This window comes from Crotalus tigris, unplaced genomic scaffold (assembly GCF_016545835.1).
Source record: "Crotalus tigris isolate CLP2741 ecotype Arizona unplaced genomic scaffold, ASM1654583v1 scf7180000024153.1733885, whole genome shotgun sequence".
Lineage (NCBI taxonomy): Eukaryota > Metazoa > Chordata > Lepidosauria > Squamata > Viperidae > Crotalus > Crotalus tigris.
Genome location: NW_024100414.1, coordinates 467,905 through 492,880, shown reverse-complemented (window position 1 = coordinate 492,880; position 24,976 = coordinate 467,905). Strand labels below are relative to the sequence as shown.

At 47.3% G+C, this 24,976-nt stretch overlaps 2 protein-coding genes across 7 annotated transcripts in view; one reads left to right on the top strand and one right to left on the bottom strand.

The window, feature by feature from the left end:
* RALGDS (ral guanine nucleotide dissociation stimulator) overlaps positions 1–15,140 on the top strand; it is a 54,656-nt gene extending 39,516 nt beyond the window's left edge. For 5 of the 6 annotated variants that reach the window (XM_039323068.1, XM_039323064.1, XM_039323067.1 and 2 more), the window contains exons 3-18: positions 30–223; positions 1,329–1,403; positions 1,925–2,118; positions 2,414–2,535; positions 2,622–2,837; positions 3,603–3,706; positions 4,860–4,944; positions 7,455–7,532; positions 7,888–7,974; positions 9,249–9,281; positions 9,940–10,061; positions 10,420–10,515; positions 10,938–11,193; positions 11,542–11,787; positions 12,158–12,272; positions 12,500–15,140. In XM_039323068.1, the coding sequence (XP_039179002.1) occupies positions 30–223; positions 1,329–1,403; positions 1,925–2,118; positions 2,414–2,535; positions 2,622–2,837; positions 3,603–3,706; positions 4,860–4,944; positions 7,455–7,532; positions 7,888–7,974; positions 9,249–9,281; positions 9,940–10,061; positions 10,420–10,515; positions 10,938–11,193; positions 11,542–11,787; positions 12,158–12,272; positions 12,500–12,675 (2,199 nt within the window). In that variant the 3' untranslated portion in view covers positions 12,676–15,140. The remainder of the gene's footprint in view (positions 1–29; positions 224–1,328; positions 1,404–1,924; positions 2,119–2,413; positions 2,536–2,621; positions 2,838–3,602; positions 3,707–4,859; positions 4,945–7,454; positions 7,533–7,887; positions 7,975–9,248; positions 9,282–9,939; positions 10,062–10,419; positions 10,516–10,937; positions 11,194–11,541; positions 11,788–12,157; positions 12,273–12,499) is intronic. The other variant, XM_039323065.1, reaches the window with a different exon arrangement.
* A 335-nt stretch (positions 15,141–15,475) lies between these two features.
* On the bottom strand, positions 15,476–24,110 carry CEL (carboxyl ester lipase). The gene is made up of 11 exons (XM_039323069.1): positions 23,952–24,110; positions 23,167–23,317; positions 22,251–22,373; positions 21,328–21,525; positions 20,600–20,730; positions 19,697–19,804; positions 18,949–19,066; positions 18,194–18,380; positions 17,004–17,207; positions 16,473–16,670; positions 15,476–15,751 (listed from the first exon to the last, which is right to left on the bottom strand). Exons 1-11 carry the CDS (start codon positions 24,012–24,014, stop codon positions 15,556–15,558), a joined length of 1,677 nt encoding a protein of 558 aa, XP_039179003.1. The 5' UTR covers positions 24,015–24,110; the 3' UTR covers positions 15,476–15,555.
* Between the last annotated feature and the right edge of the window lie 866 nt (positions 24,111–24,976).

Here is a 24,976-nt window from a genome sequence, read left to right as displayed (position 1 = left end):
CCCCCTCCTCATGATTGTCCCCTTTGCAGTTTGAGAACGAGTCAGCCTTAAACCTCTACGAGACGTGCAAAGTGCGGACGATCAAAGCCGGCACCCTGGAGAAGCTAGTGGAATACCTGGTCTCGGCGTTCAAAGGCAACGATTCCACCTACGTGACCATCTTCCTCTGCACGTACCGGGCCTTTGCCACCACCAAACAGGTCCTGGATCTGCTCCTCAACCGGTAATCCTTCCTCCCTCCTGACGGGAGACGGGCTCTGCTTTGAACCTCGGAGCCATGGTGACAAAAAGCAGCAGGGAGATGATGGGTCTTCTCTCCTGTGGCCTGCCTGAAGGGGTTGGTGTTCTTCGGGGCTTCATTGACCCGGGAGAGGCAGTTGGCCTCCAGCACCTGGTGTGTGTGTGTGTGTGTGTGTGGATTGGACAGTTGGATCTTGGAAGGATTTGAGTTTGGGAAAAGGGTAGAAAATACGCAAGACTGTTTGTCTGTCCATCCATCTGTCCATCCATCCATCCATTCATCCATCCATCATTGAGCCTTCTTTCCTTCCTTCTGTCATTTTCCCTTCTGTCATTTTCCTTCCTTCCTCTCTCCTTCCTTCCTTCCTTCCTTCCTTCCTTCCTTCCTTCCTTCCTATTAATTCCAAGAGAGGATGGATGGATGGATGGATGGATGGAAATTCCAAAAATGAATGAGAAAGAGGGAGGGAGAGAAGGAAGGAAGGAACCTTTGAAGCCTTCCTTGCTTCCTTCTTTCCTTTCTTTCTTTCATTCTTTCTTTCTTTCTTTCTTTCTTTCTTTCTTTCTTTCTTTCTTCTTTTCTTCCTTCCTTCCTTCCTTCCTCCCTCCTTTCTCTCTTTTCTTTCCTTCCTTTCTTTTTCTTTCTCTCTCTTGCCTTCTTTCCTTTCTCTCTCTTCTTCCTTCCTACTACTACTTCTCCTCTCCCTCCTTCTCCTTTACCCATCTGCCCATCCAGCCATCCTTTCATGAAATGTATGTAAACGTCAGAAATATGTTGGCATAAACCACTTCCTCCTCCTCGACAAGGGAGCCGATTCGGTTCCTCGGAAACAGTTTATCCCCAAACTTGTCCAACTGGTTATTGCTTTAGCTCCAGGCCCCCCCAAATGTTTGCTTACTTCTGGTGTCGGATCTTAACCCCTTCCCAATCTGGCCCAGTCCCCACATCTCAACCCAAGCTTATCTCCCAGAGGTGCCCATATAAAGTAGCAGGAAGCTTCAATTTGGTAACAAAAAGCTACTGTGTGCTGTTAAAAAAATAAATAAAGTTTTGCCTGCACATCCTTTTTCTCCTTTTTTCTCTTTAGGTATGGGAAGTTCAACCTCCAAGCCAACGGAGACCACCCCAGGCACGCGGTGGACGAGAAGCTGGAGTTGAAAAAGTAAGCGCCAGTTCGTATTGCCTCTCTTTCAAGTTTCTAGCCATCAAGATTTTTTGTAAACCCCCTCCCCCACAAAAAAAAATGACGCTTGATTATTTGTCTGGTATTAATCTTAGTGTCAAACTCTGCTTTTCTGCATGGTCCTTTTGTTTCCCTTTTGGCTTGTTGATTGTCTCTTTTCAATGGCGTGTAGATGTTGTTTGTGTGTTGGTGGATGGCTGAATGGTCCGAGTGCCGAACTTCCAGGAATTCCCTAACACCTTTGCACTTAGCTTGGTCTACGACACTCCCAAGTTTCCCAGGTGAAAATATGGTTAACCCTATATAAACAGATCCAGCCCCCACTTCCCTCTAGCACTGATGATGTTACCTAGTTGGGTCACGAAACGTCTGCAAGAAAACCACCCCAGCTCAGAGAGCACCAAGGACCCCTGAGAAACAAACACCCTCTGTTTAATAAAGAAAGGGGTCGCATGTTTTCTCCTCTTAGTCTCCTCCTACTCCTCCCTCTTGATCCCCAGCACCATCTCCTCCATCCTGGGAGCCTGGCTTGATCAATACTCCGAAGACTTCCGGAAGCCTCCCGACTATGCCTGCCTTAAGCAGCTGATCATTTACGTCCGGCTTAATATCCCCGGCTCGGATTTGGAGAGGCGAGCGCGAATCCTCTTCACCCAGTTCCAGCAACAGGAGCGTGCCGAGGCTGAAACAGAAGGTGAGTGGGCTGCTCCCGTACCCCTCGGATACCCCACATTCAGGCTGCCTGTTCTCGACTTGGAACTTTGGTTGAAAAGTCAAAAAAAAAAAAGGAGAAGAAAAGAATGAAGTAGCTGTCGTGCTTGGTTAGCAAATCCTGGGTCAACAACCTCCGAAACCTGAGTTAGTTTTCCTACAGCTGTATGACCCCATCCTGGTTTGCTTTGCCATCTCTCCCGTGCCTGAACCTAGAAAAGGTTTCAGACGGTTGTGAGAACGGGCATTGCTTAATGCCTGGCTTTCCTCCCTTCCAGCTGTGGATCATCCCACCTGCACGCTGAGGTTAGAGCCGGAGAATGGACTGAGCGAAGGCAGGTCGGAGTTCCTCTCTTTTCCTCCAGAGATGGCGGCTGAGCAGTTCACCCTAATGGATGCTGTAAGTCTCACTAGGCCTGCTGGCCCTTCCGTCGGCTTCCCGCCCGTCTCCTCTGAGCTGATTCCCCTGACCTTTTTCAACCCCAGGAGCTCTTCAAGAAAGTGGTGCCTTATCACTGCCTCGGTTGCATCTGGTCTCAGCGGGACAAGAAGGGGAAGGAGCACCTGGCGCCCAGCATCCGGGCCACCGTCTCCCAGTTCAACAGGGTCACCAACTGCGTCATTGCCACCTGCCTCGGGGACAGGACGCTGAAGCCCCAGCTGAGGGCCAGAGTGGTGGAGCGATGGATCGAAGTCGCCCGGGTACGTGAAGGATCCGATCGGCTTAGCTCTTTTAAAAAAAAACAACACCAGAAAGCAATTATAGCTGTGCAGGGATCAGAACTGAATGTCAGAAGTCCAGATGGATAGATGGAGATAGATGATGGGTGGATAGAAGTGGTAGAAAGATGGATGAAAGAAAGGAATGGATAGGTGGATTGGACAGAGGAAGGGAAAGAAGGAAGGAAAGAAAGAAAAGGAAGGAAGGAATGGAGGGAGGGAGGGAAAAATATATAGAGAGAAGATGGATTAGAGATACAGAGTAAAATTATAGAGAAGACCGATATAATCAGATGATAGAAGAAAGGAAGAAAAATGATAGGGAAGGAAAGGAAGAAAGGGAGGGAGCGAGGAAGGAAGGAATGGAGGGAGAGAAAAAGAACATATAGATAGAGAAGATGGATTAGAGATATAGAGAAATATAGAGAAGACAGATACAGATGATAGAAAAAAAATGATAGGGAGGGAAAAAGAAAGATTAAAGAGAGAAGATGGATTAGAGATATGAGAAAGATTATAGATAGATACAGACAGATGATAGACAAGGAACGAAGAAAAGAAAGACAAGACAGGTGGGTAGGTAAATGGGTAGGTCAAGATTATAGACAGAGAAAACAGACAGATGATAAAGAGCATAGAGAAGATAGATTAGAGACACAGATAAGCGTTTTACTTACAGCACAAGGACTTCCATAACAGAGAGATCTGAGCAGCTGCTGACATCTGTCTTTCTCCCTTTGGCGACAGGAATGTCGCATCCTCAAGAATTTCTCCTCCCTCCGAGCCATCCTTTCTGCTCTCCAGTGCAACGTAGTTCACAGGCTGAAAAAGACGTGGGACGAGGTGTCACGGTGAGTCAGAGGAGGGGAAAAAAAAAACCCGCTGGTTTAATGTTGACATTTTCAGAACGGTTGAATTAGCCGGAAGATCCCACTGAGGCTTCTTTAACCATTTAGAATGAATGAATGAACAAATGAACGGATGAATAAATAAATGAAAACTGCACCAAAGAGTATAAAAGGAAAATTGCATTTAAGTTCCCCTAAAACTTCCTTTCTTATCCGCTTTGCTGGCTTGGCAGCCAAATAGAATTTATAACGGGATGGAAACTTTAATTTTAATGGAGATTTTAGTTCGAGAACCGGAGTGCTTTCAGATCAATTGTAAGCCTTTCTTCTTGAGCTGACTTTCACCTACAGGGAAATGTTTTGGAAACAAAGCTAACCAGTCTCAAAATGGGAAGCCTGCAGAGTTATTTGTCAAATTAAAATCCTTTTCCTGAGACAATGTTTCCAAAGGATTTGGTGGGCTGGATAGTGAAACATTTAATTGCAAAAGGGAAATCAACATTTAAAAAAACAACAATGTTGACTTCCCCTTTGCAATTAAATGTTTCAATATCCAGCCCACCAAAACATTTGCCTTCTATTCATTTTTTATTTTTATTTTATTTTTTTGCAATTTAGGTTCTCTGTATTTTCTGCTGCAATCGTAGCTCTGCTTACAGAAAAAAAGAGAGTTATGTTTGCATATTTGCAGACGTTTTTTTTACAAGACTCTGATGCTCCTGAGCTTCATTACTATTCCTGTTTCAGGCCAGGGATGATGATGTTGTTGGTTGGTTGAGTTTTAACCGCAGTCAGATCTCAGTGCAGCCAGCAAATCTATACAGATAGTCTTCGACTTATGAGTCCAAAATTTCCGTTGCTAAGTGGTTTTTACCCCATTTTAAGACCTTTTTGACCACACTGGTTAAGTCAATCACTGCAGTTGTTAAGTCACATGGTCTGAATTTTGATCACGTGACCCTGCGGGACGCCGTGACGGTCGCAAGCGTAAAAATGGGTCCCAAATCCCTTTTTTTTCAGTGCCGTTGTAACTTTGAACAGTCGCTAAATGAATTCAGGGGAAAGAGAGAGAGCTGGATGGAATGAAGACGTGGCCGAGGATATTTTTCACACTGGATTTTGTTGTGTTTTTTTTTTTTTGTTCCTTCGTTTACAGGGAGAGCTGCCGCATGTTCCATGAGTTATCCGAAATCTTCTCGGATGAGAACAACCACTCCTTGAGTCGGGAGCTGCTCATTAAGGTAAGGGGGAGAAGCGGCTGTTTGCTGGGGGGGGGGGGCAAATAAAAGGGCAGCGCCCCCCCCCCGCTTGGCTGGAGACTGGGAGGGAAGTTAGGAAAGGCCCATAATGAACAGAACAGGAACTCCTCTGTTTCCTTCAATGTCTGTGGTCCTTCAGCTCTCTTTTTTTGGGGGGGGGGAGCAATTTGGCCTCCTTTGTGGCCTCCTTTCCTTTTGGGAATGTTCCTCTTAAAGCTTTTCTGGAACCCACCCTGATGGGGTGTGACAGGGGACTTAAAATCTGGCTTTTCCTGGGGTCTTGAGTTAGACGGGACGGTGGCTGTTGGTTTTATTATTTTTAGAATGGATGGGCTTCCTTCCTCCATTTATCCCAGAATTCATTCATTCATTCATTCATTCCTCCTTTCCTCCCTCCCTCCCTCCCTCCCTCCCTCCCTCTTCCTTCCTTCCTTCCTTCCTTCTCTTTCCTTCTATTTTGTCTTTCTTTCTTTCTTTCTTTCTTTCTTTCTTTCTTTCTTTCTTTCTTTCTTTCTTTCTTTCTTTCTCGCTGTCTTGAAAGAGGGCGGGAAGGAAATTTCAAGTATGAATGCAAAGGAAGGAAGGAATTTTGAGAGGGAATGAGAGAGGAAGGAAGAAAGAAAGAAGTGAGAAAAGGAGAGAAGGAAGATATCCTTTCTCGCTCCCTTCCCTCCATCCCTCTTTCTTACTCACCCTTGGAGTCCCTTCCTTCCCTCCCTCCCTCCTTCCTTCCTTGGAATTTTCCTTCCTTCCATTCACTCCTCTGGATGCCTGGGGCTTCATTTGTCTTTTCCCACAATGCCTCCCTTATTCCCCACTGGGCAAAGTTCCTGTGGAGTCGGGCTGCCTTATCAATCCGATAAATAAATAAGCCGGCAACATTGAAACCCTGCCTGCAGAAAACCCACAGCAAACATGTCTCTTGGACATGCGGGTTGGGAAGCATCCTCGCCTTCTCCCCGGTGGGAAGAACTGCAATGTGAAACAGCCTCTGCATTCTCAGAGGGAGGGGTGGGGGGCCGAAAAGGCACTTTTTTTCCCTGTGCTGCAAGAAGTAAAGGCTTCCCTCTCGCAGGAACGTGCTGCAGCCCAAATGCCTTCTGAATATATAAACATGCCGGTGACTCATCGGCCTGAGCCCGCCTGGGAGGAAACTTTGAACGAGAGCATAGCAAATAACATTTTTGTGTGTGTGTGTGTGTGTGTGTGTGTGTGTGTGTGTGTGTTCAGCAGGAGTGCTAAAAGCCACAATAGCTGGACTCCTTCCTATTTTAAAAGCTCGACTCTCAAGGGACAGGGGCCGAGTTGTAATATGGGGCGTGGAAGGCTGGCGAAGTTCGCTAGTTGCTCAAGTGTTCTTTGCTCGCTCTTTGCACGAAGCAGAAGGACGGAGCTGCTGTTTGCAGCCGGTATCTGGGTTGTCTGCTTAATTTCAGAGGAAACTCCCAAAGTTGGCAGCCGAGGAATCCCCTGGTAGGTGGGGCGGAAGATAAGAAGCCCAGAAAAACATTTGACGTCTCACCTCTGGGCTTCCCTGCCTCTTATCTCTTTCTGAAAGCACAGACAGCTCAGGACGAGTGGATTAGCTACTATGCCTTGCTCACGTTTGCCTCCCAGCCTATCCTCCACTTACAACAATAGTTCATTTAGTGACCGAGGTTACAGTGCCACTGAAAAAAGGACCCTTTTTCATACTTGCGAGGACTTCCCCGTGTAAATAAAGCAGCTGCCTGCCACTCAGGCTGTCCAAACCACGAGGAGGGGGGTTGCATCGAAGCCACGCAAGGGCAGACCTCCTTCCCTGACCCAGTTGCGTTGTGCAATTTTCCAAAAAGAGAGATCTGCTTTGGAAGAACAGGTGCCCCGGCTTTCTGATTTGGCACGGCCGAAACGAGAAAGCTGCAGAATTCTGTTTGGATCCGCTTTGAAGATTTTCTCACTTTCTCGGCCGACTGGGAAAAGTTTGGACCTATGTTTGAAATTGGAGAGGCCGGCCTTCCTTTCCAGATGGGGGATGCCTTCCAGGTGTGCCGGACTCGAGTCTTCCAGATTTCTCAGCATTCTGGAGCCCACACACCTGGAGGGTCTCCAAGTGGGGTTAAGATTCTCCCTCTAGATTTCGACGTGCAGAATAACCAGAGCTGGAAGGGACCTCGGAGGTCTTCTAGTCCAGCCTCCTGCTCAAGCAGGAGACCCTACCCCATTCCAGACAGGTGGCTGCCCAGTCTGATCTTTAAAACCTCCAGTGATGGAGCACCCACTGATTAATTGTTCTCACTGTCAGGAAATTCCTCCTTAGTTCCAGGTTGCTTCTCTCCTTGCTTAGTTTCCATCCGTTGCTTCTTGTCCTGCCCTCAAGTGCTTTGGGGAACAGCTCGACCCCCTCAATCTATTCACCTGGCTAATGGTTTTGCCTTCGACTTTTTCTTCAGAGCAGGTTGAACTCATCTTTGCTTCTCCCCTCCCTCCCTTTCTCTTCCCTGAACATCCAGGAAGGGACCTCCAAGTTTGCCACGCTGGAAATCAACCCCAAAAGAGCTCAGAAGCGCCAGCAGCAGCAACGGGAAATGGTGAGGGTGTGTCAGTGCAATAAAACAAAAAGAATTGGCCGAGCCAGGCTCCCAGGATGGAGGAGATGGTGCTGGGGATCAAGAGGGAGGAGGGGGAGACTCAGAGGAGAAAAATTGGGGCACCTTTCTTTATTAAACAGAGGATCTTTGTTGCTCAGGGTTCAACTGTGGGATCCTTGGGGTGGTTTTCTTGCAGACGTTTCATGACCCAGCTAGGTAACATCACCAGTGCTAGGAGGGAGTGGCATCTTCCCCTGACACCCTCACCTGGATGACTGAGAATCTCCCTAGACATCCTTTTCTCCTGCTTCTCTGCCTCCTTTCACGTTCCTAATTTTAATTTTTTTCATTCCAGGGTGTAATGCAAGGCACCATCCCTTACCTGGGCACCTTTCTGACCGACCTAGTGATGCTGGACACGGCCATGAAGGATTATTTAGACGTAGGTTCTCCTTCTCCCTTTTTATTGCAAGCCACAATTTAATGTTGGCGTTTTTTGTCGCCTCCGTCCTCCGACTTTATGTTGTTGCTGTTGTTGTTTTAAATTTGACGCTTTGGGTGAAGGGGAGGTCATTGTGTTTTGGTTTTTGTTTGTTTTTGTTTTGCAAAACCAGCACAAGACATGGTTTGTGGGTTACGGAAATTGCTCCACCCAGATTGAGGCCAAAAGAGAGCACGGCGCCCCCTGGTGGACATCTGATTTTCTTTGCTTCCATTTTTAGCAATATTCACTTTTTAATTTCACTGGGGTCTCTTTGGCAGCAAAACGAAAAGCACGAGAGGTGTTCTCTCTTCGTGGTGTTCCATCAGTCAATAAAAATAAAATTGCCTTCCAGCCTCAGGGAAGCTCTCTCTCACCAGAATGTGTGCTTTGAGCTATTCTGTGCATTGAATTTGTGCATTTGTGTGTGGGGGTCTTTAGTTGTTGATTGGGGTGTGGATGGATGGCTGTTAAGTCATTGGATGTTGTTTCCTTCTGTTGATTGACAAGGGGCTCATTCCCCAGGTTTCAATCATTTCCCCGGCTGTTTTTGTACCTGCTCTGCCCACAATCTTAGTTGCTGCGAAATTGAATGTGTTTCCTTGTTCATTGCAATGTGAGGCTACCAGTGAGTTTGGGTCTCCTCGTCTCCTTGCTTGTGTTCTTGCAATCTGGGTGGTTAATGTCCTCCCTCGCTCCAAAAATCCGAAAGCTCAGAAGACAAAAACTTCTGATAACGGTGACCGACCCAGATTGGATCCTGCAACATTGTCCCGGGACTCGTATATTTGCCTTCATCCATGAAAAACAACAAAGGAACATTTCAATTGATCAACTCCCTTTTTTATCCAGAGCTACGTCCCCCCAATTTTGTTCCCTGCAAGCTGAGCAATGGGAGATGGCTTCCATAACACGAGGGGAGAATTCTGGGATCTCTAATCTCAGTTACTGACTTATGGCTTTTATATCCATCATTACAGCCATATCCCATCTGCCTCCTTGTCTTTTTAAATGTATTTTATTTCTCTCGAACCCCTTAAGAAAAAAAAAATCTAGCCTCCAGATGCAAATAAATACATCACGATCCATGGTACGGTTGCTGTTTCTGCTTTGCTACAGAACACATGTGTGTTTTTTTAAAAAAACCTTTCTCATCTCTTGGATGTTTAGAAAGTGAAAACCAGGCTGAGTTGGGATATTAAGGATCTATGTTTTTTCTTTCTTTCTTTTTTTAGGGAGGCCTGATCAACTTTGAGAAAAGGAGGAAGGTGAGAGCTCTGTGTGATTGTGGTTGTGGCTGTTACCATTGTCCAGACTTGAGGGCCACTGCAGTTAATCCTCAACTGAAGACTGCAGTTGAGCTCAAAGTTTTTGTGGCCAAGTGAGACAGTTGGGTGGTTGCGACCTTTCTCACCACCGTTCTTAAGTGGATCACTGTTAGTTGTTAGGATTTTGCTTGTCGGAAGGTCGTAAACGGGGACCCCATGACCCCAGGACACTGCAACCGTCGTATATAGGAGCCAGTTGTCAAATTTTGATCCCTTGACTGTGGGGAGGCTGTAACAGTCCCTGTAACGGGGAAAACAGCCGTAGGTTCCTTTTTGTCAATGCCGTTGCAATTTGAACGGCCACTAAACAAATAGCTATAAGCCGAGAACTACCTTATTATCGTCAGAAAAGGGGAGGCCACGGCTCAGACGTGGACGTGTGGGAGGAAAACTTGGAAATCCGGAATCACCCGGAAGAGGTCCTGGTTGACCAGCCGTCATTTTCACACACAAAAACCTTTTCGAGAGAGTTTGGTTAAATCCACCCTCCTCGCTTTACCGCAGCCGCTGCTTTTAAAGTCACATTTCTGGGAGGCTTTCCCCCCCCCCTTCTTGTTTTGTCTAAACGTAAACACACACACACACTTCTTCCTTGCAGGAGTTCGAAGTCATCGCCCAGATCAAGTTGCTTCAGTCGGCTTGCAATAATTACAGCTTCAAGAAGGACGAGCGGTTTGGGTCTTGGTTTCACGGCGTGGAACGGCTTAGCGAAGCCGAGAGGTCAGTGGCGGCTGTCTTCTTCAGGGCTGTAAGGGAAGATTATTCTGGGTTCGTTCCTAAAGCAGGACTAGAACTCACCGTCTCCTAGTGATTGGCCCCAAAGTCACTCAACCAGCTTTTATGCTTAAGGCAGGACTAGAACTCACCGTCCCCTGGTGATTGGCCCAAAGTCACCCAACCAGCTTTCATGTCTAAGGTGGAACTAGAACTCCCAATCTCCTGGTGATTGGCCCAATGTCACCCAGCCGGCTTTCATGCCTAAGGCAGGACTAGAACTCAGCGCCTGCTGCTTTCCAGCCATCAGACCAAATCTCCTACAATTGGGGCCAAATGCTCACAGCCCTCCCTTTGCTCTCAGCTACAGCCTTTCGTGTGAGATCGAACCCTTGTCGGAATCAGCCAGCAACACGCTGAAGGCCAAGAAGAACACCGGCATCATTAAGCGGTGGAGCGAGTAAGTCGCAAGGGAGGGGCCAGAGGGTCTTCAGGGCAAAATGGTAGCAGTCACCCACCCAGCCGGCCCTCCTTGAAACACGGGACTTGTTGTAATGGAGCTGGCTACATTGGGGTGTGTGTGTGTGTGTGTGTGTGTCAAAAGCCCAAGGGATTCAAGTTGTCTAGCTTGGCACTCCCCTCTTGCTCCTTCCTTCCTTCCTTCCTTCCTTCCTTCCTTCCTTCCTTCCTTCCTTCCTTCCTTCCTTCCTTCCTTCCCTCCTTCTCCTTCCCTCCCTCCCTCCCTCTCTCCCTCCCTTCCTTCCTTCCTTCCTTCCCAAGATCACCCACACAATCCATTACAGGGCCACTCTTCCCACTCAAGGTGGGAGCCAGCCCCGTCCAATCCCCCCAGCCCTTTTCCTGACCCTCTTCTCCCCACAGCCGACAGGCCCCCAGTACTGATTCCTGTGCCAGCGGCAGCTCTCACTCCAAGTCCTTTGACCAGCTGAAGTGCGGCCCCTACCTCTGCAGCAGCGACGGGGCGGATTCGGCCAGCATCACCTCGGCGGGCTCCAGCAGCTCCGACGTGGAAGAAATCAACATCAGCTTCGTTCCCGATTCGCCCGAGGTTCAAGAGAAGAAGGTACAGGACCACGGCTCGCTGGGATCCACTCCTGCCCAGGGGGTCAAGCAGCAGGTGCGCCCCGCTTCGGGGGGGGGAGGAGGTGGTTCGGAGCAACCAGGGAACGGAGAAGCTTGGGAGGAGATCAGCTGAGATCCAGAGAGATTCTTCTTGAGGCCTTGGAGAGAGAGACGATGGCCAAGAAAGACATAGGATGGAAGAAGATAATAGAAGACGTTTAGAGGTGGTTCGGAGAGTCCATCTCCAAAACTACCTTCTCCACAACGTTTTTGTCCTCCTGGACCACGGAGGCTTGTGATGTAGGCACCATGGAGACCTCTCCAAACAAGGACAGAGGATAGATAGGCAGATCTCCTTGATTAGACAATCAACATTCTCCTTCCTTTTTTCTGGTCTACTCAGTTTTGGGAATCTACCTCGTTGTCCTCCTTGGATACATCGGGTGTTGGGTCAAGTTCAAGCAGCGCTTCATCATCGTCCGTCTCCTCCACGCCGGTGACAGTGTCCCGTACGCACAAACGCAGCGTCTCTGGCATTTCGAGCTATTCCTCTCTCTCGTTACCTCTTTATAACCAGCAGATCGACGATTGTTGTATCATCCGGGTCAGCTTGGCGGTGGATAACGGAAACATGTATAAAAGTATTTTGGTAGGTACCCCGTCTTTGGCCGGAGGCGAGGAGGGGTGACGAGGTTGGGATAACAATCTAGCATGCATTGAAACGGTCTGTACGCTGATGAGACTTGAGCTGATGGACATGGCTTTGGAACCAGAGTTGGTGAAGATCGTGGGTTTACACCTTCTTGCACACTCACAAAGACACAGCCTTGGCATTCTCAAGAAAGTATTTGTAGCTCTGAGCTTGGTGGTTTTCTTGCAGACATTTCAATACCCAACCAGGGAACATCATTAGTGCAACATCTGGAGAACATCAATTACCTTAGCCATGCAATGAAGGGAACTTGGTTTCATGTCACTGTTGACCTAAAGGTGTACCTCTTTTAAATACCCTCTTCCAGGTGACGAGCCAGGATAAAACCCCGGTGGTGATCCGCAAAGCTATGGCCAAACACAATCTGGACGGGGATCGGCCGGAAGATTATGAACTCATCCAGATCATCTCAGAAGAAAGAGGTGCAGAAGATGGCCTTTTGAGCTCTCCAGTTTATTTATGCTATTTTTTTTATTTGCTGCATTGCTAACTTTCCCTAAACCTTATTAACTCGGGATTTTTTTTAAAAAAAAAATTGATTATTATTTATTGCTGCACTAGCCAAAATAAGATAATTAGAACGAGACTCGGCTCAACCCAGAACCTTAATTTCTTTCTCTCTCTCTCCACCCCACCCCTTCCCCTGCAGAGCTCAAAATTCCCAACAACGCCAACGTCTTTTATGCCATGAACTCAGCTGCCAACTACGACTTCGTGCTCAAGAAGCGCGGCTTCTCCAAGGTGATCAAAATCAAGCACGGATCCAGCTCAACTCTACCCAGGGTGAAACAGAAAGGCTTGAAAATCGCCAAAGGCATCTTCTAACATCGTGCGTGTGTGTGTGTGTGTAGGGAGGGTGTCTCCCTCTGCCACTGACTCTCCAGGTTGCAGTCCCTCCTGTCTTAAGCCACGTGGGAATGTGAGGATGACGCTGCCTCTAGTTGCGTAGCCTCGGATTTTCGCCCGGGAACTTAGGAACACCGTTGAGGTCACTCAAGAGGTTGACGGCTTCTTCAGAGCCAAGCTTCTGCAGACTTCTGAGCGTGTGCGGGATGTGTTGGCAGAAGCTGGTTCTTGCCTTTAAAAAGATGTGTATTGCTGTTTTCTTTTTTGCCCTCCGATCTGGGAAGGATTTTTAGCTTTTTTTTTTTCAAAAACAAAACAAAGAATTCCACCTCTCAAGGTCTAAGGACTGCTTAGCCTCCGGCTGCGTTGACTTCCCCACCCACCGTTCTGCCTTATCGTTCTATTGACCAACGAGGGTGGTGCTCTCCTCCCGCCGTGACGTACCAGAAGAGCGAGGGATGTGGGATCAGGTCCCCTTTTGCCGATGGTGCAAAGACTCATCCTTTGAGATGCTCCAGAGGGATTGAAGTGCACTTTTGTGGTCTAGGAAAGAGGGATTTCCCATGCTTTGGGGCAAAAAGGGGTGGCTGAAGATGGACTTTGGGGTGCCAGACCAAGCCACCAGACAATTAACTTCTCCATTTTGTTTTTGTTTTTTTGTTTTTATTACCTGGCCTTTTTTATTTCCTTTAACAAGAACCTGCACCAAAGATCTAACAGCACTGTTTATTTTATTTTATTTTATTTGGTCGTCAGACCTTCTGCCGACACACTAGAAGTAAAAGACACTTCGCTTTTGTACAGACACGTGTAAATAAAATTTGTGGATTGGACACAGGGATAGCGGTAAAGTGTGGGGGCCACTCCTCGCCCTTCAATTGACGATCCTAACCCGGACGGACAAATGCCACTTTTGCGTTTTCGCGGACTTCAGCCTGACTACGAAGTGGCTTCTGTGACTGAGGATGCTCAGATATTTTTTTTTTTTTTGTAAAAAAAAAGCCGCCACAAGAATCGACCCATCCTTCTGAATTTACTAATTCCCTCGATATTTATTGTTTGTAAATAGCCCAGCTGGATTTATACATTTTACTAACCCCGTCTAAAAAAAAAAAATCCATCAAGTTCCCTTTTTTTTCCGTTTTAAAAAGGCTTTTGAGGGAGGGGGGCATGTAGGTGTGCAAGGAAGGTGTTTTTCACACGTGGGTTGTTTCGAGAGAGAGTTTCTTGGTTCGAGTGCCAAGAGCTGGAGGTGAGGAATTCAGGCACGGAGGCATAGAGAAATACCCCTGCTTTCGTTTTTTTAAAAACCCGTGGAGGCTTCCAGGCTTGATAGATTCATCCTTAAAACTACAAAACAACAACAACAAAACACACAACCCCACAGGGATAAGCCGCTGTTTTTCAAAAGGGCTTTTTTTGCACTCTGTGCCAAGAGGCAACTAGGAGGCGAGGAGTATTCTAAGAGAGGGGGAGAGCATGGCTCACCCCTTCGTCCCGACGCCTCGAATCCACGCAGAGAAATCTGGATTTTGCGAGGAAAACAAATGCAAGGCTTTTTATCCCTTGCCGATACCCGACGATCCGGGTTTCTCGGCAAGCATCCTCTGGCCCAATTTGAATCTAAAAGCGGTGTCAATGCAAACGCAAATGAAAAATCTCTGAGTTTCCAAGCCATCATCTGCCTGGACGGGCAACTTCTCAGTGTTAGGATGCCAAAAAAAAAAAGGATGCTTTTTCTAGCCTGTTTAACAGGAAGATGCTTAAGAGTTTGGTTTTTTTCCCCTCTGCCTATGAAGGAAAGCATCGTCATCCGGAAGGCGGAGAGGAAATCCCTCATCCCTCATTTTTTTTGCCATCTCTCCTCCTTCCCGAGTTTTCTGGGATCTGTCGCTGTTAGGAATTTAGGCACCCTGAAAAGACAAGGCTTAATTTTTTTCCCCAAGTCTCGCTTGTTTACTTTCCTTGCCTTAAGGGGGTTTTGTGGCCTCCTGTTCAGGGCAACTTGGCTGGGAGGAAGGAAGGCGCTAAGGGGCTATTTCTACCTGGAGGCTACCTTCTCTCTGTTGATCAGCCAGGTGAGCACTTCCTTCCCCCCCCCAAAAAAAAATTGGCAAGGGTCTGCCTTCCTTGCGACAACACGCTACGTCCCTTGGCGATACCAAGATGCTATTAAAGGGGAGGCAAGCTTGCTGTTTTTTAAAGTATTTTTACCTTTTTATTTTGTCCCTGCTGGAGATTGGCGTCAGGAGACAGCCTCCAGCAGATTCCGCAGCCGTAAGGGTGTGTGTGTGTGTGTGTGTGTGTGTGTGTGTCTGGGTGGCTGAGTGAACTCTGTAGGCGAGGTCTGTTTTTGTACCGATTTCCGTGGAAGTAGCAGACTAATGCTGGGCAATGTGTGTACGGCAATGTCAGTAGCCTTTTCGATTAAAAGAGAAACTAGAGATGCCAGTGTCTTGTTTGGGTGCCTCCCTTGAAGAGTCAGGGATTTTAATTCCCTGTGTTTTGCCCGAAAGAACGGCGTTGGGCACAAGAAACCCTTGCACCAACAATGTGAGAAATTGAGAAATTGAACTTAATGTAGAGATAAAGACGCGGGTGCTTTAAAGGGTGGTCGAGAGCAGCCAGCATGCTGCAAAGCTCCAGGTCCCTTCTTCCAGGTCTGAACTGCCGGACAGCCCATTCATGGGCAAGATTTAACCGGATTTAATGTCCAACAGAGAGGCTGGAATTTGGGACTTTTGCTGGCAGAACCAATGAGGGAAGAGATGAAAGAAAGCCCGTGAGCAAGATCTGTTTATTGGATTCTCGTTTTGTGTACAAACAGCAGAGGTGCAGTTCGTGGTGTTTTTTTTTTTTTTATTCCTGCTTGGCTGAGCTTCGGACATCGGGGAGTTTGCGGAAATCCACGTTCCAAAATTTGACGTAAAGGGCACGCAGGCCTTGTTTCACCGACTGGTAGTTGATGTCGTGATTGATGTCTAGGTAGAAGGCGCTTTCGTTGTTGTAAGGCACCCAGGCAATGGGGACTTCCGACTCTCCTTGATTAGGGTCACTGGAGGGGAGGAAGGGAAAACACACACACACACACACACACTAGCTTAGTTCCTGTGTGGGACGCAGGAGAGGAAATTGAACCTCCTTCAGACAGAAGCAGGTGTTTTGTAGATTGAGGATACAAGACGGTTAGGTTTTTTGGGGTAACCTGTTGCCAGAAGGGCCCTGGAAAAACCTTCCAAGGGGGGACACTGGGAACTTTCTAGGGCGCTCATTCGGTCTGTCTGTCCATCCATCCTACTCTACCTTCTCTATTATCTTTTCGTTCTATCTGTCTGTCTGACTATCATCTATCTATCTATCATCTTATCTCTATCTCTATCATCTATATCATCTATCTGTCCGTCTATCTATCTATCTATCTATCTATCTATCTATCTATCTATCTATCTATCTATCTATCTCCTATCCGTCTATCTATCCGTCTATCTCCTATTTATGCATCTGTCCGTCCATCCATCCATCATCCATATATCTATCAATCCATCTATCTATCTATCTATCTCTATCATATTTAAGAACTGCTCATCTCACTCACAGAGGCTCTCTGGGCAGTCTACAGTAAAGCATAAAAAGCATTTTAAAAAGCAGTATGTAACATTTAAAAGAGGGATGTTAAAAATTGCTTAATAGGTGGTAGTGGGGGGGGGAAGTGAAGGCTTTCAGGGCCCTAAACTGCCCCATGGCTGCGTGCTCCCCTCTGCCCCCCAGGTTCTCACCCAGTCCTGGCGAAGTTGGTCCAATAAGCAATCATGGCTTTGGAGAGCTTCCTGTGTCTGGGCTTGTAACCCAAGGGCGTAGCAAACGGTTTGCCGAAGACGTACTGAATTTCGTCGGCGTGATCCGCCCCCACCCAGCCAGGGTAGACCGGCATTCGCGAGGGCTCGGAGAAGAGGTAGCTGTAGGTTTTGGCCGTTCTGGAATAAGCAAGGGAGAAAGAGGACAGTAAGCATGGTTAATTGGTGGAATAGTTTGCCTCGGGTGCTCCCATCGCTGGAGGTTGTCAAAAAAAAGATTGGACAACTATTAGAATGGTGCAGGGCCTCCTGCTTGAGCAGGGGGTTGGACTAGAAGATCTCTGAGCTCTCTTCCAGACCTAGGATTCTAGGCAATTTTCCTGAACCTGGTTTATAACAATTCCTGCCTTGGTTAATTCAGCTGAGGTCCCTCCCAGCCCTACGGGGGCCAGGCGAAAGCAAGATATCCTTCCCCACTAGCAAGGACCCCCTCCCAAATCCTTCGTTGCTCACTTGGCGTTCTCTCGGTGCAGCTGAAGAGTTTGCTGGGTGGGAACCAGGAAGATGTAGTCAGTCTCCACGTCCACCACTGTCCTCTTTATGACTTCTTGGTCTTCCGTGTTGCTCCACATCTGGGTGTACAACGCGTAGGCCGCGTCAGCTCCTGCTGGCCCCTTCTCTACCGTCAGCCCCTGAATTAATCGGTAGACCTGTTCCCTGAAAAAGAAACATGGCGTTTCCATCCCATTTGGGGAACAATTGTTCTCCCTGTCAGGAATTTTCTCCTTAGTTGCTTCTCTCCTTGATGAGTTTCCATCCGTTGCTTCTTGTCCTGCCTTCAGGCGCTTTGGAGAATACATCCAAGGCCCTATATCCCATTCCAGACAACTGGTTGTCCAGTCTGGTTTTGAAAACCTCCAGCGATGGAGCACCCACAACTTCTGGAGGCAGGTCGTTCCACTGATTAATTGTTCCTACAGTCAGGGAATTTCTTCTTAGCTCTAGACTGGATTTCTCTTCAATGATCTTCCATCCGTTACTTCTTCTAACGCTAACCCTACCCCTGACCTTGGTGCTTTGGAGAATAAGTCAATCCCTTCTCCTATGGGGCGCCCTCAAGTACTGGAAGACTAGCATGTCACCCCTAATCCTCCCCTGGTTAGGCTTGACATATCTAGTTCCCTGAATCACTCATCCTACGGTTTAATCTTTGTTTACGCTTGGCTATGTGGTTGTTTCCCTGCGGACTGTTGCAACCTCGAACTAAGGAGAGACATTTCCCAGCAGCTAGAACAATTAACCAGTGGAACGGCTTGCCACCAGAGGTTGTGGGTGCTCCATCCCTGCAGGTTTTCAAGAAGAGGCCGGTCAACCATTTGTGTGCAATGGTGTACGGTTTCTTGCCTGAGCAGGGGGTGGGACCAGAAGTTCCCTCCCAGCTCTGATCATTCTGCTATTCTGTTAAATAACCCAGGCAAGATATTATCACATTTTCAGGATTGTCATTTATGGGAACCTTGCCCTTCCCAGCGTAAATGTACATCTTCCCCTTTTGACAGCAAATCCAAGCACGCGCAGTGGCCTTAAAGACCGCAAGGCAACAGGCAGCAGGTCAGCCCAGCCAAACATCTCCAGATGTTCCACCAGCCTCCTCCCTCTCCCCACCCCCCAGTGCCCACCATCCATTCGCCTTCTCTCCTTACGGGGTGATCTTCGCCAAGGGGCGGTTGATGCTTGGCAGGTCGATGCCGGCAAAGAAATGCCCGTCCATATTGTTGACCCCAACAAGATAGTCAATGTCGGCCGTGTTGGCGAAGAGGTTCTTCGGGTGATCGGGGATGAAATCTCCATCCACCACGGGAGTGAAGGCCAGATAATGGACCAAGGGGTCTGCAGGGGAAGACAGCCCGCTCAGCCCCTCGAGTTCAGAGAGACGGCAGGAGGGAAATCTCGGGAAGAAAAGGGCCAGCGAGGCGGGATAAAAGTGTCACGGTATCAAAAGCACCGTCAGAGGAAAGTTGAGTAGCTGGCCACCCTCCCAGCCTTGGAGGAGAAGGATTGTGGGGTCCTTGGTGCTCCCTGACCTTGATTGCTTTCTTGAAGACGTTTCATTACCCAACTAGGTAACCTCATCAGTGCTAGAAGGGAGTGGAGTTTATGGAGAAGAGGAGAACTGTGGGGTCCTTAGTGGTCTCTGAGCTTGGTTGTTTTCTTGCAGATGTTTCATTACCCATCTGGATAACATCATGCTAACACTGATGCGGTTACCTAGTTGGGTCATGAAACGTCTGCCTAAAAATAGCGAAGCTCAGAGAGCACCGAAGGCCCCCCCCCTCATTTCAACCCTGAGCTAGAAATATTCTCCTTTATTAGAAGCTCAACTGTCCCTTTGGGTGGGCTTATGAAACCCTCCCCCTCCCTGGACACCCCCAGCCCAACCCCCCCCCCTCTGGCTTACAGCGTAAGTTGGTGACTTCCAGGTGATAAGCCAGGGTCAAGGTCTTCGGATCGGTCCCTCGGAGGCAGCTGGCCATCACGGTGGTGTTGTCTGCCGGGCAGCCCACTTTGTGCGCAATCTGGAAGGTGGAATCTGTTGTTTATTTGGCTGCAGGAGGGAACCATCCTCCTGAACAGGAGATCCTCGATTTACAACAGTTCATTTACTGACCCTTCAAAGTTACAACGGCCCCGGGGGAAAAAAAAGGGACTTAAGAACCATTTTTCACCGTTAACGGCTGTTGCAGTATCCCCATTCAAAACGGATCATAATCTGGACGCTTGGCCACTGACTCATATTTACGACGGTCGCAGTGTCCCGAGGGCAGGTCACACAATCCCCTTTTGCGACCTGACGAGCAAAGTCCATTGGGGAAGCCGGATTCACTTAACAACCTTAACAATTGCAGCAATTTGCTTAACAACATAAAATGGGACACCGCTGGATGAACTGTCTCGCTCTTGACTCAAGAAGATCCCAGTCTGCATCCATGTTGGCCAGCTGTGGTCTCTAGGGCCAGCCTTTCGAGATCACACGGAGGGCGGCTGCTCCACGCCCGCCTTCTATCTTCTCCAACCCACTTTGGTGAGAACTTTAGGGAAGCCCCACTGGACCCCCACCAGCATCTCAGATAGACCCTGAGACCAAGACAGGACGCAACGCAGAAGGAGGGACTCCCAGGAACGTTAACGGGTGGGTTCTACGTTACCTTGATAGCCCAGTAAAGGGGGTCCTTTTGGATGGCCCACGGGCACAGGCCGACTCCACTCTGGCTGAGGGCCCGTCGGATCAAGCCTTTGTTGTACGGTGACAGCGTCTACATGCAGGAAACAGAGGAAGCTTAGGAAACCTAGGATTTCAACCTTAGCGGAATTAGAATCCCTAGGGAGTGAATTCCAAACAAATCTGCTTGAGAATGCTGGAGAAATAAACCTAACTCATAAAGGAGAATATTTGTAGCTCAGGGATGAAATGAGGGGGATGTGTGAGATGGTGATGTCTTGCAGATGGCACTGATGATGTTACCTAGTTGGATCATGAAACGTCTGTAAGTGAACAAGCAGGCTCAGAGAGCACCAAGGATCTAGCAATCATAATCCTCCTCTTCCTCCTCCCACAATCCCCACTCCCTTCTAGCACTGATGATGTTACCTAGTTTGGGTAATGAAATGTCTGCAAGCAAAACCACCAAGCTCAGATAGCACCAAGAAGCCCTCATAAACCTACCTGTTCCTTCCAGGAATCATGACTTCATTCCCCAACAGTCAAAGTGAGACACATTCACACGACACCCGTATCCCAGAACTGAATTAAAATAGGGACTTTGTAATTAGCTTCGTTCCAAAGAAGCGTACTAGCTGGGCTGGCACAGGCAACGCAAAATTAGGATTACGCCAATGGTGGTTTGCTTTGGGGAGATTTAGCAGGCCAGGCGGGATCCGGAGGATCCAATGAGACAATGAAACAAACATCCTTTTTTGTTTTTCTAAAAAGGTTGCCCTATTTGTCTTGGTCATTACTAAAGACCTGCCATCAAGAACATCTCACCCATTTTCAAGATAGTCCTCACAAACACCCACTAGGAAGCCGAGAGACTTCCAAGCCCCCTCACCTGTAAGGAGACGCTGACAGCACCAGCAGATTCCCCAAAGATTGTGATGTTGTCAGGGTCTCCCCCGAAATTTTTGATGTTCCTCTTCACCCAAGCGATGGCCATGTGTTGATCTTTGAGGCCGTAGTTGCCTAGAAGAAGAAGAAGAAGAAGAAGAAGAAGAAGAAGAAGAAGAAGAAGAACAAGAAGAAGAAGAAGAAGAAGAAGAAGAAGAAGAAGAAGAAGAAGAAGAAGAAGAAGAAGAAGAAGAAGAAGAAGAAGAAAACGTGAAGCATTAAGCAACTATTGTTCTCCCTATTTTGTGAAATTATTCATGCTTTCTTAATCCAGGAAAGAGAGAGCATTTGGCCCAGTGGTGAAGGCGCCAGGTTACAAACCAGAAGATTGGAAGTTCTAGTCCCGCTTTAGGCATGGAAGCTGGCTGGGTGACTTTGGGTTAATCATCAGGACTTGGTGAATTCTAGTCCTACCTGAGGCATGAAACCTACCTGGAAGATTTTGGGCCAGTCCCTCCCTCAATTAAGGATCTACCCCCCCCCCCAAAAAAACCTGCAGGTATTTCTACTGTCAGGAGCCAGGCTGGATCGATGGACAAATAAATGGAAACCTTGCTACTAAAAACAACTAATGAAAAGTAACTGAAAACTAAAACGACCCAAAATCGTTATTAAGAGGTTAGTCTTAACAAAGGATGGAGAAGAGCAAAATTTCTCCCACGCTGAACTTACCTGGAAGAGCAGCGTCACCAGTACTTAGGAAACCCAACGGTCCGAGCCGGTAATTGAGAGTCACCACAATCACCTTCCCACGGCTGGCGATTTCCTCCCCATCGTACAAATAATTGTTCAGGAAGTTGGCGCCTTGTCCACCTCCCCAGACGAAGGCCCCTCCGTAAATCCAGATCATCACCGGCAAGTTGGTGGAAACTGAAGCGCAGGGAGATGGCAAAGCAAAGAGGAAATACGAAGTGGGCAAGAGACAGCTGTCAACTCAGCCTTGATTGTCCATCCTGAGGATGTCCAGATAATAGGCTGAAATCTCAATGTAGCTGGCTACTTGAAAAAGCCAACCCTGGTTTTCAAACGTTGACTGGAGGCCAGGTCGAGCCAAAATAGGCTTTATCTCTTGAGGTATCACATCTTGTGTGAATTTAGGACTTGGCACGAAAACCGGTGGACGTGTTGCCCGTGGAAATTCTCCATCATCCAGGACATGGTTGTGCTTTTGCAAAAGGCAACTGGATTTTTTTGTTTTGCTTCTCGTCCAGAAAGCTTCTTCAATTCTTAAGTTCTGAAGAAGCTTCTTGGATGAGAAGCAAAACGATTTCAAGGGCAAAAAACCCCCCTCAAAGTCCAGTTGCCTTTTGGAAAAGGACCTTTGGGAAAACGAACGTTTTTGGTAGATTACACCGATCTATTCCCTGAAACAAAATTCCAGTGAAAATTTCTTACAGCCTTCTTTTTCTCCATCCCAATTTGCTGTGGGGCTGGTGCTAGGTTTTCCAGAACTGGAAGACCGTGGAGCTCCAGGCATAATCTGGTTTTCAAAAACAGTTTGTTCCTTGCTACCTCATTTCTTGGAAAGGCAGCAGTGAAATAAGGAGTCAAAAATAAAAATGATGGGCGAATTCTGAGTTCCAGCATAGCCTTACCTTGTTTCTTCCCTTGAGGGACCCAGATGTTTAGATACAGGCAATCTTCAGAGCCACGTATATCTGTCTGGGTGAGGGTGGACTGCATGCAACGTTTTTGAAATTTGTCAGCCTGCAGTGTGCCTGAGAAACAAAGGACACCACAGAATTGATTGTGTATCACTTGAGGTGAAGTATGCTTTGTGGGCAATCTCAAAATTCCAATCTCCTCTGTACTCTTTCTAGAGTCTCAACATCTTTTTTACATCGTGGTGACCAAAACTGGATGCAGGATTCCAAGTGTGGCCTTACCAAGGCGTTGTAAAGCGGTATTAATACTTTACGTGATCTTGATTCTATCCCTCTGTTAATGCAGCCTAGCACTGTGTTGGCTTTTTTGGCAGCTGCAGCACACGGCTGGCTCCTATTTAAGGGATTGTCCACTAGGACTCCGAGATCCCTTTTGCCGTTACTACTATTGAGTCACATTAATATTTAGACCCTATTCTTGACAAGCAATGACCTCATCCCAATTCTAGAGGACAGAAGGAAATGAAGAATACACACTTTCATAATAAATCCCTCCCTCCCACAACTTTCTACTCCTTAAGGATGCAAAGGGATGCCTTCAAAAGCCCCTGGAGAACGTCTAGCAAGATGCCAAAAATATATTTCTTTTTCTGCCTCATTCCTCAAAGTTACCAACCTTAGAAGCTCCCTCCTCACCCACAGTTAAACCAAAGCTAGAGAAAGGATGCCAAGTCACTCTGTACCACATGCCGACATTCATCAAAATAGAAAAGATAACTTAAATTGTTTAGGCCAACAAAGGCTTTTCATTCTTCTTATTTAAGATGCCTGAGGAACTTCCTATAATACAATTGTTATCAGTTAAAAACAGAGTTTAATTCAATTTAAGGTGCCTTTTCCATCTTACCTGGCCAGCCGGGGTGAGGCTGGGGGTCTTCCAAGGTCTTGGTGGGGGCAGCAAAAGGGATTCCTTTGAAGGTATCCATATAATCTCCAAAGAGGCCCAGTTTTTTGTTAACACCTTCCACAAGCCCACCTTCTGTGCTTACGATGCCCAGCTACACACATGCCACAAAAGGGAGGAAGCGTGCGTTAATTCTTGCATCAACAGAGACATGGCAGTTTTGATGAGACACCAACAGTAACCTCAGCATTCATACCGATTTCAAAGAGATCAAACCAAAGGGAGATTCTGCTTGGTTTCCCCCCAAATATTTTACATACAGGTAGCCCTCAACTTACGATCACAATTCAGCCCAAAATCTGTCGCTAAGCAAGGCACTTCCTAAGTGAGTTTGCCCCAGAATAGAATAGAATAGAATATGGAATAAAATAACATAGAACAGAACAGAACAGAACAGAATAGAATAGAATAGAATAGAATAGAATAGAATAGAATAGAAGCTGGAAGGGACCCTGGAGGTCTTCTAGTCCAGCCCCCTGCTCAAGTTTGCTTGCCAAAAGGTTCCAAAAGGGGAACCCATGACCCAGCAATGGTCATAAGTATGAATCAGTTGCCAAGAGGCTGAATTTTGATCGCCTGACCAGGGTGATGCTACAAAGGGCATTGGTGTGACAAAAAGGTCCCAAGTCTCTCTTTTTTTCAGTGCCGTTGTTCACTTTGAACGGTCGCTAAATGAACGGTGATAAGTCAAGGACTACCTCTGTGCCCCTTAGTTAGCTGAAGATTACCTTTGCAGCTCCTGCTGCCTCCAGGCAGAGGACCACAAAGCCCAGAACGGTCCAGCAATTCATGGTGAAGTCCGAATGGGCTGCTACGCTCCAGACGGACGGCTTTATAGCCTTAGGTTCAGCCCAGTAATCTATGGCACCTCAAGGGCACTGGGGTCCCACTCAACAGCTGAAAAACTACTGGGCAGGGTTCTTTGCCTCCTGCCAGGTTTTGCAGGGAAATATCCAAGATATATCCAGTAAGTGGAAAATCTTATCTTCCTTTTCTATTCACCAGCTGGTGCTCTCACACAGTTCGGCCCTCAGCCCTGACAGATAATAAATAAAACTCACACCTAGAGAGGGATGAAAAGATTAGAACTACTACGGGAAAATACGGCCTTTTTAAAAACGATCAGCCCTCCACAGGGATATAGAATTGATTTTGAATGTTTCTGCCTCGGCCGTGCCAAATATGTGGAATAACATTTGTCCAAAATGGTATAGGGTCTCAAGCAGGAGACCCTATACAATTCTGAACAAATGGCCGTCCAATCTCTTCTTAAAATCTTCCAGTGTTTGAACACCCACAACCTCTGGAGGCAAGCTGTTCCAGAGGTTAATTGTTCTCGCGATCAAGAAACGTCTTAATTCTAGGTTGTTTCTCTCCTTGCTTCGTTTCCGTCCATTGCTTCTTGTCCTGCCCTCAGGTATTTTGGAGAATAGGTTGACCCCCTCTTTTTGGTGACAGCCCCTCAAATATGGGAACACTGTTATCAGACCATCCCTAATCCTTCTCTTCACTAGACTAGACATACCCAATTCCTGCAACCATTCATCTTATGTTTTAGCCTCCAGTCCCTTAAGCATCTTTGTTGCTCTTCTGCAATTCATTCAAAATTCAGAATGGAAATATTCTGGAACATTTTAAGTTCCTTATTAAACTGAGATCAAAACATCAGGCCAGTACAGTTCTTACATTCACAGGCTGAGCTGCGAGTGCGGGCATTCTCAAAGGCAGCTTTGCTCCAAGTGGGATTTTAAAA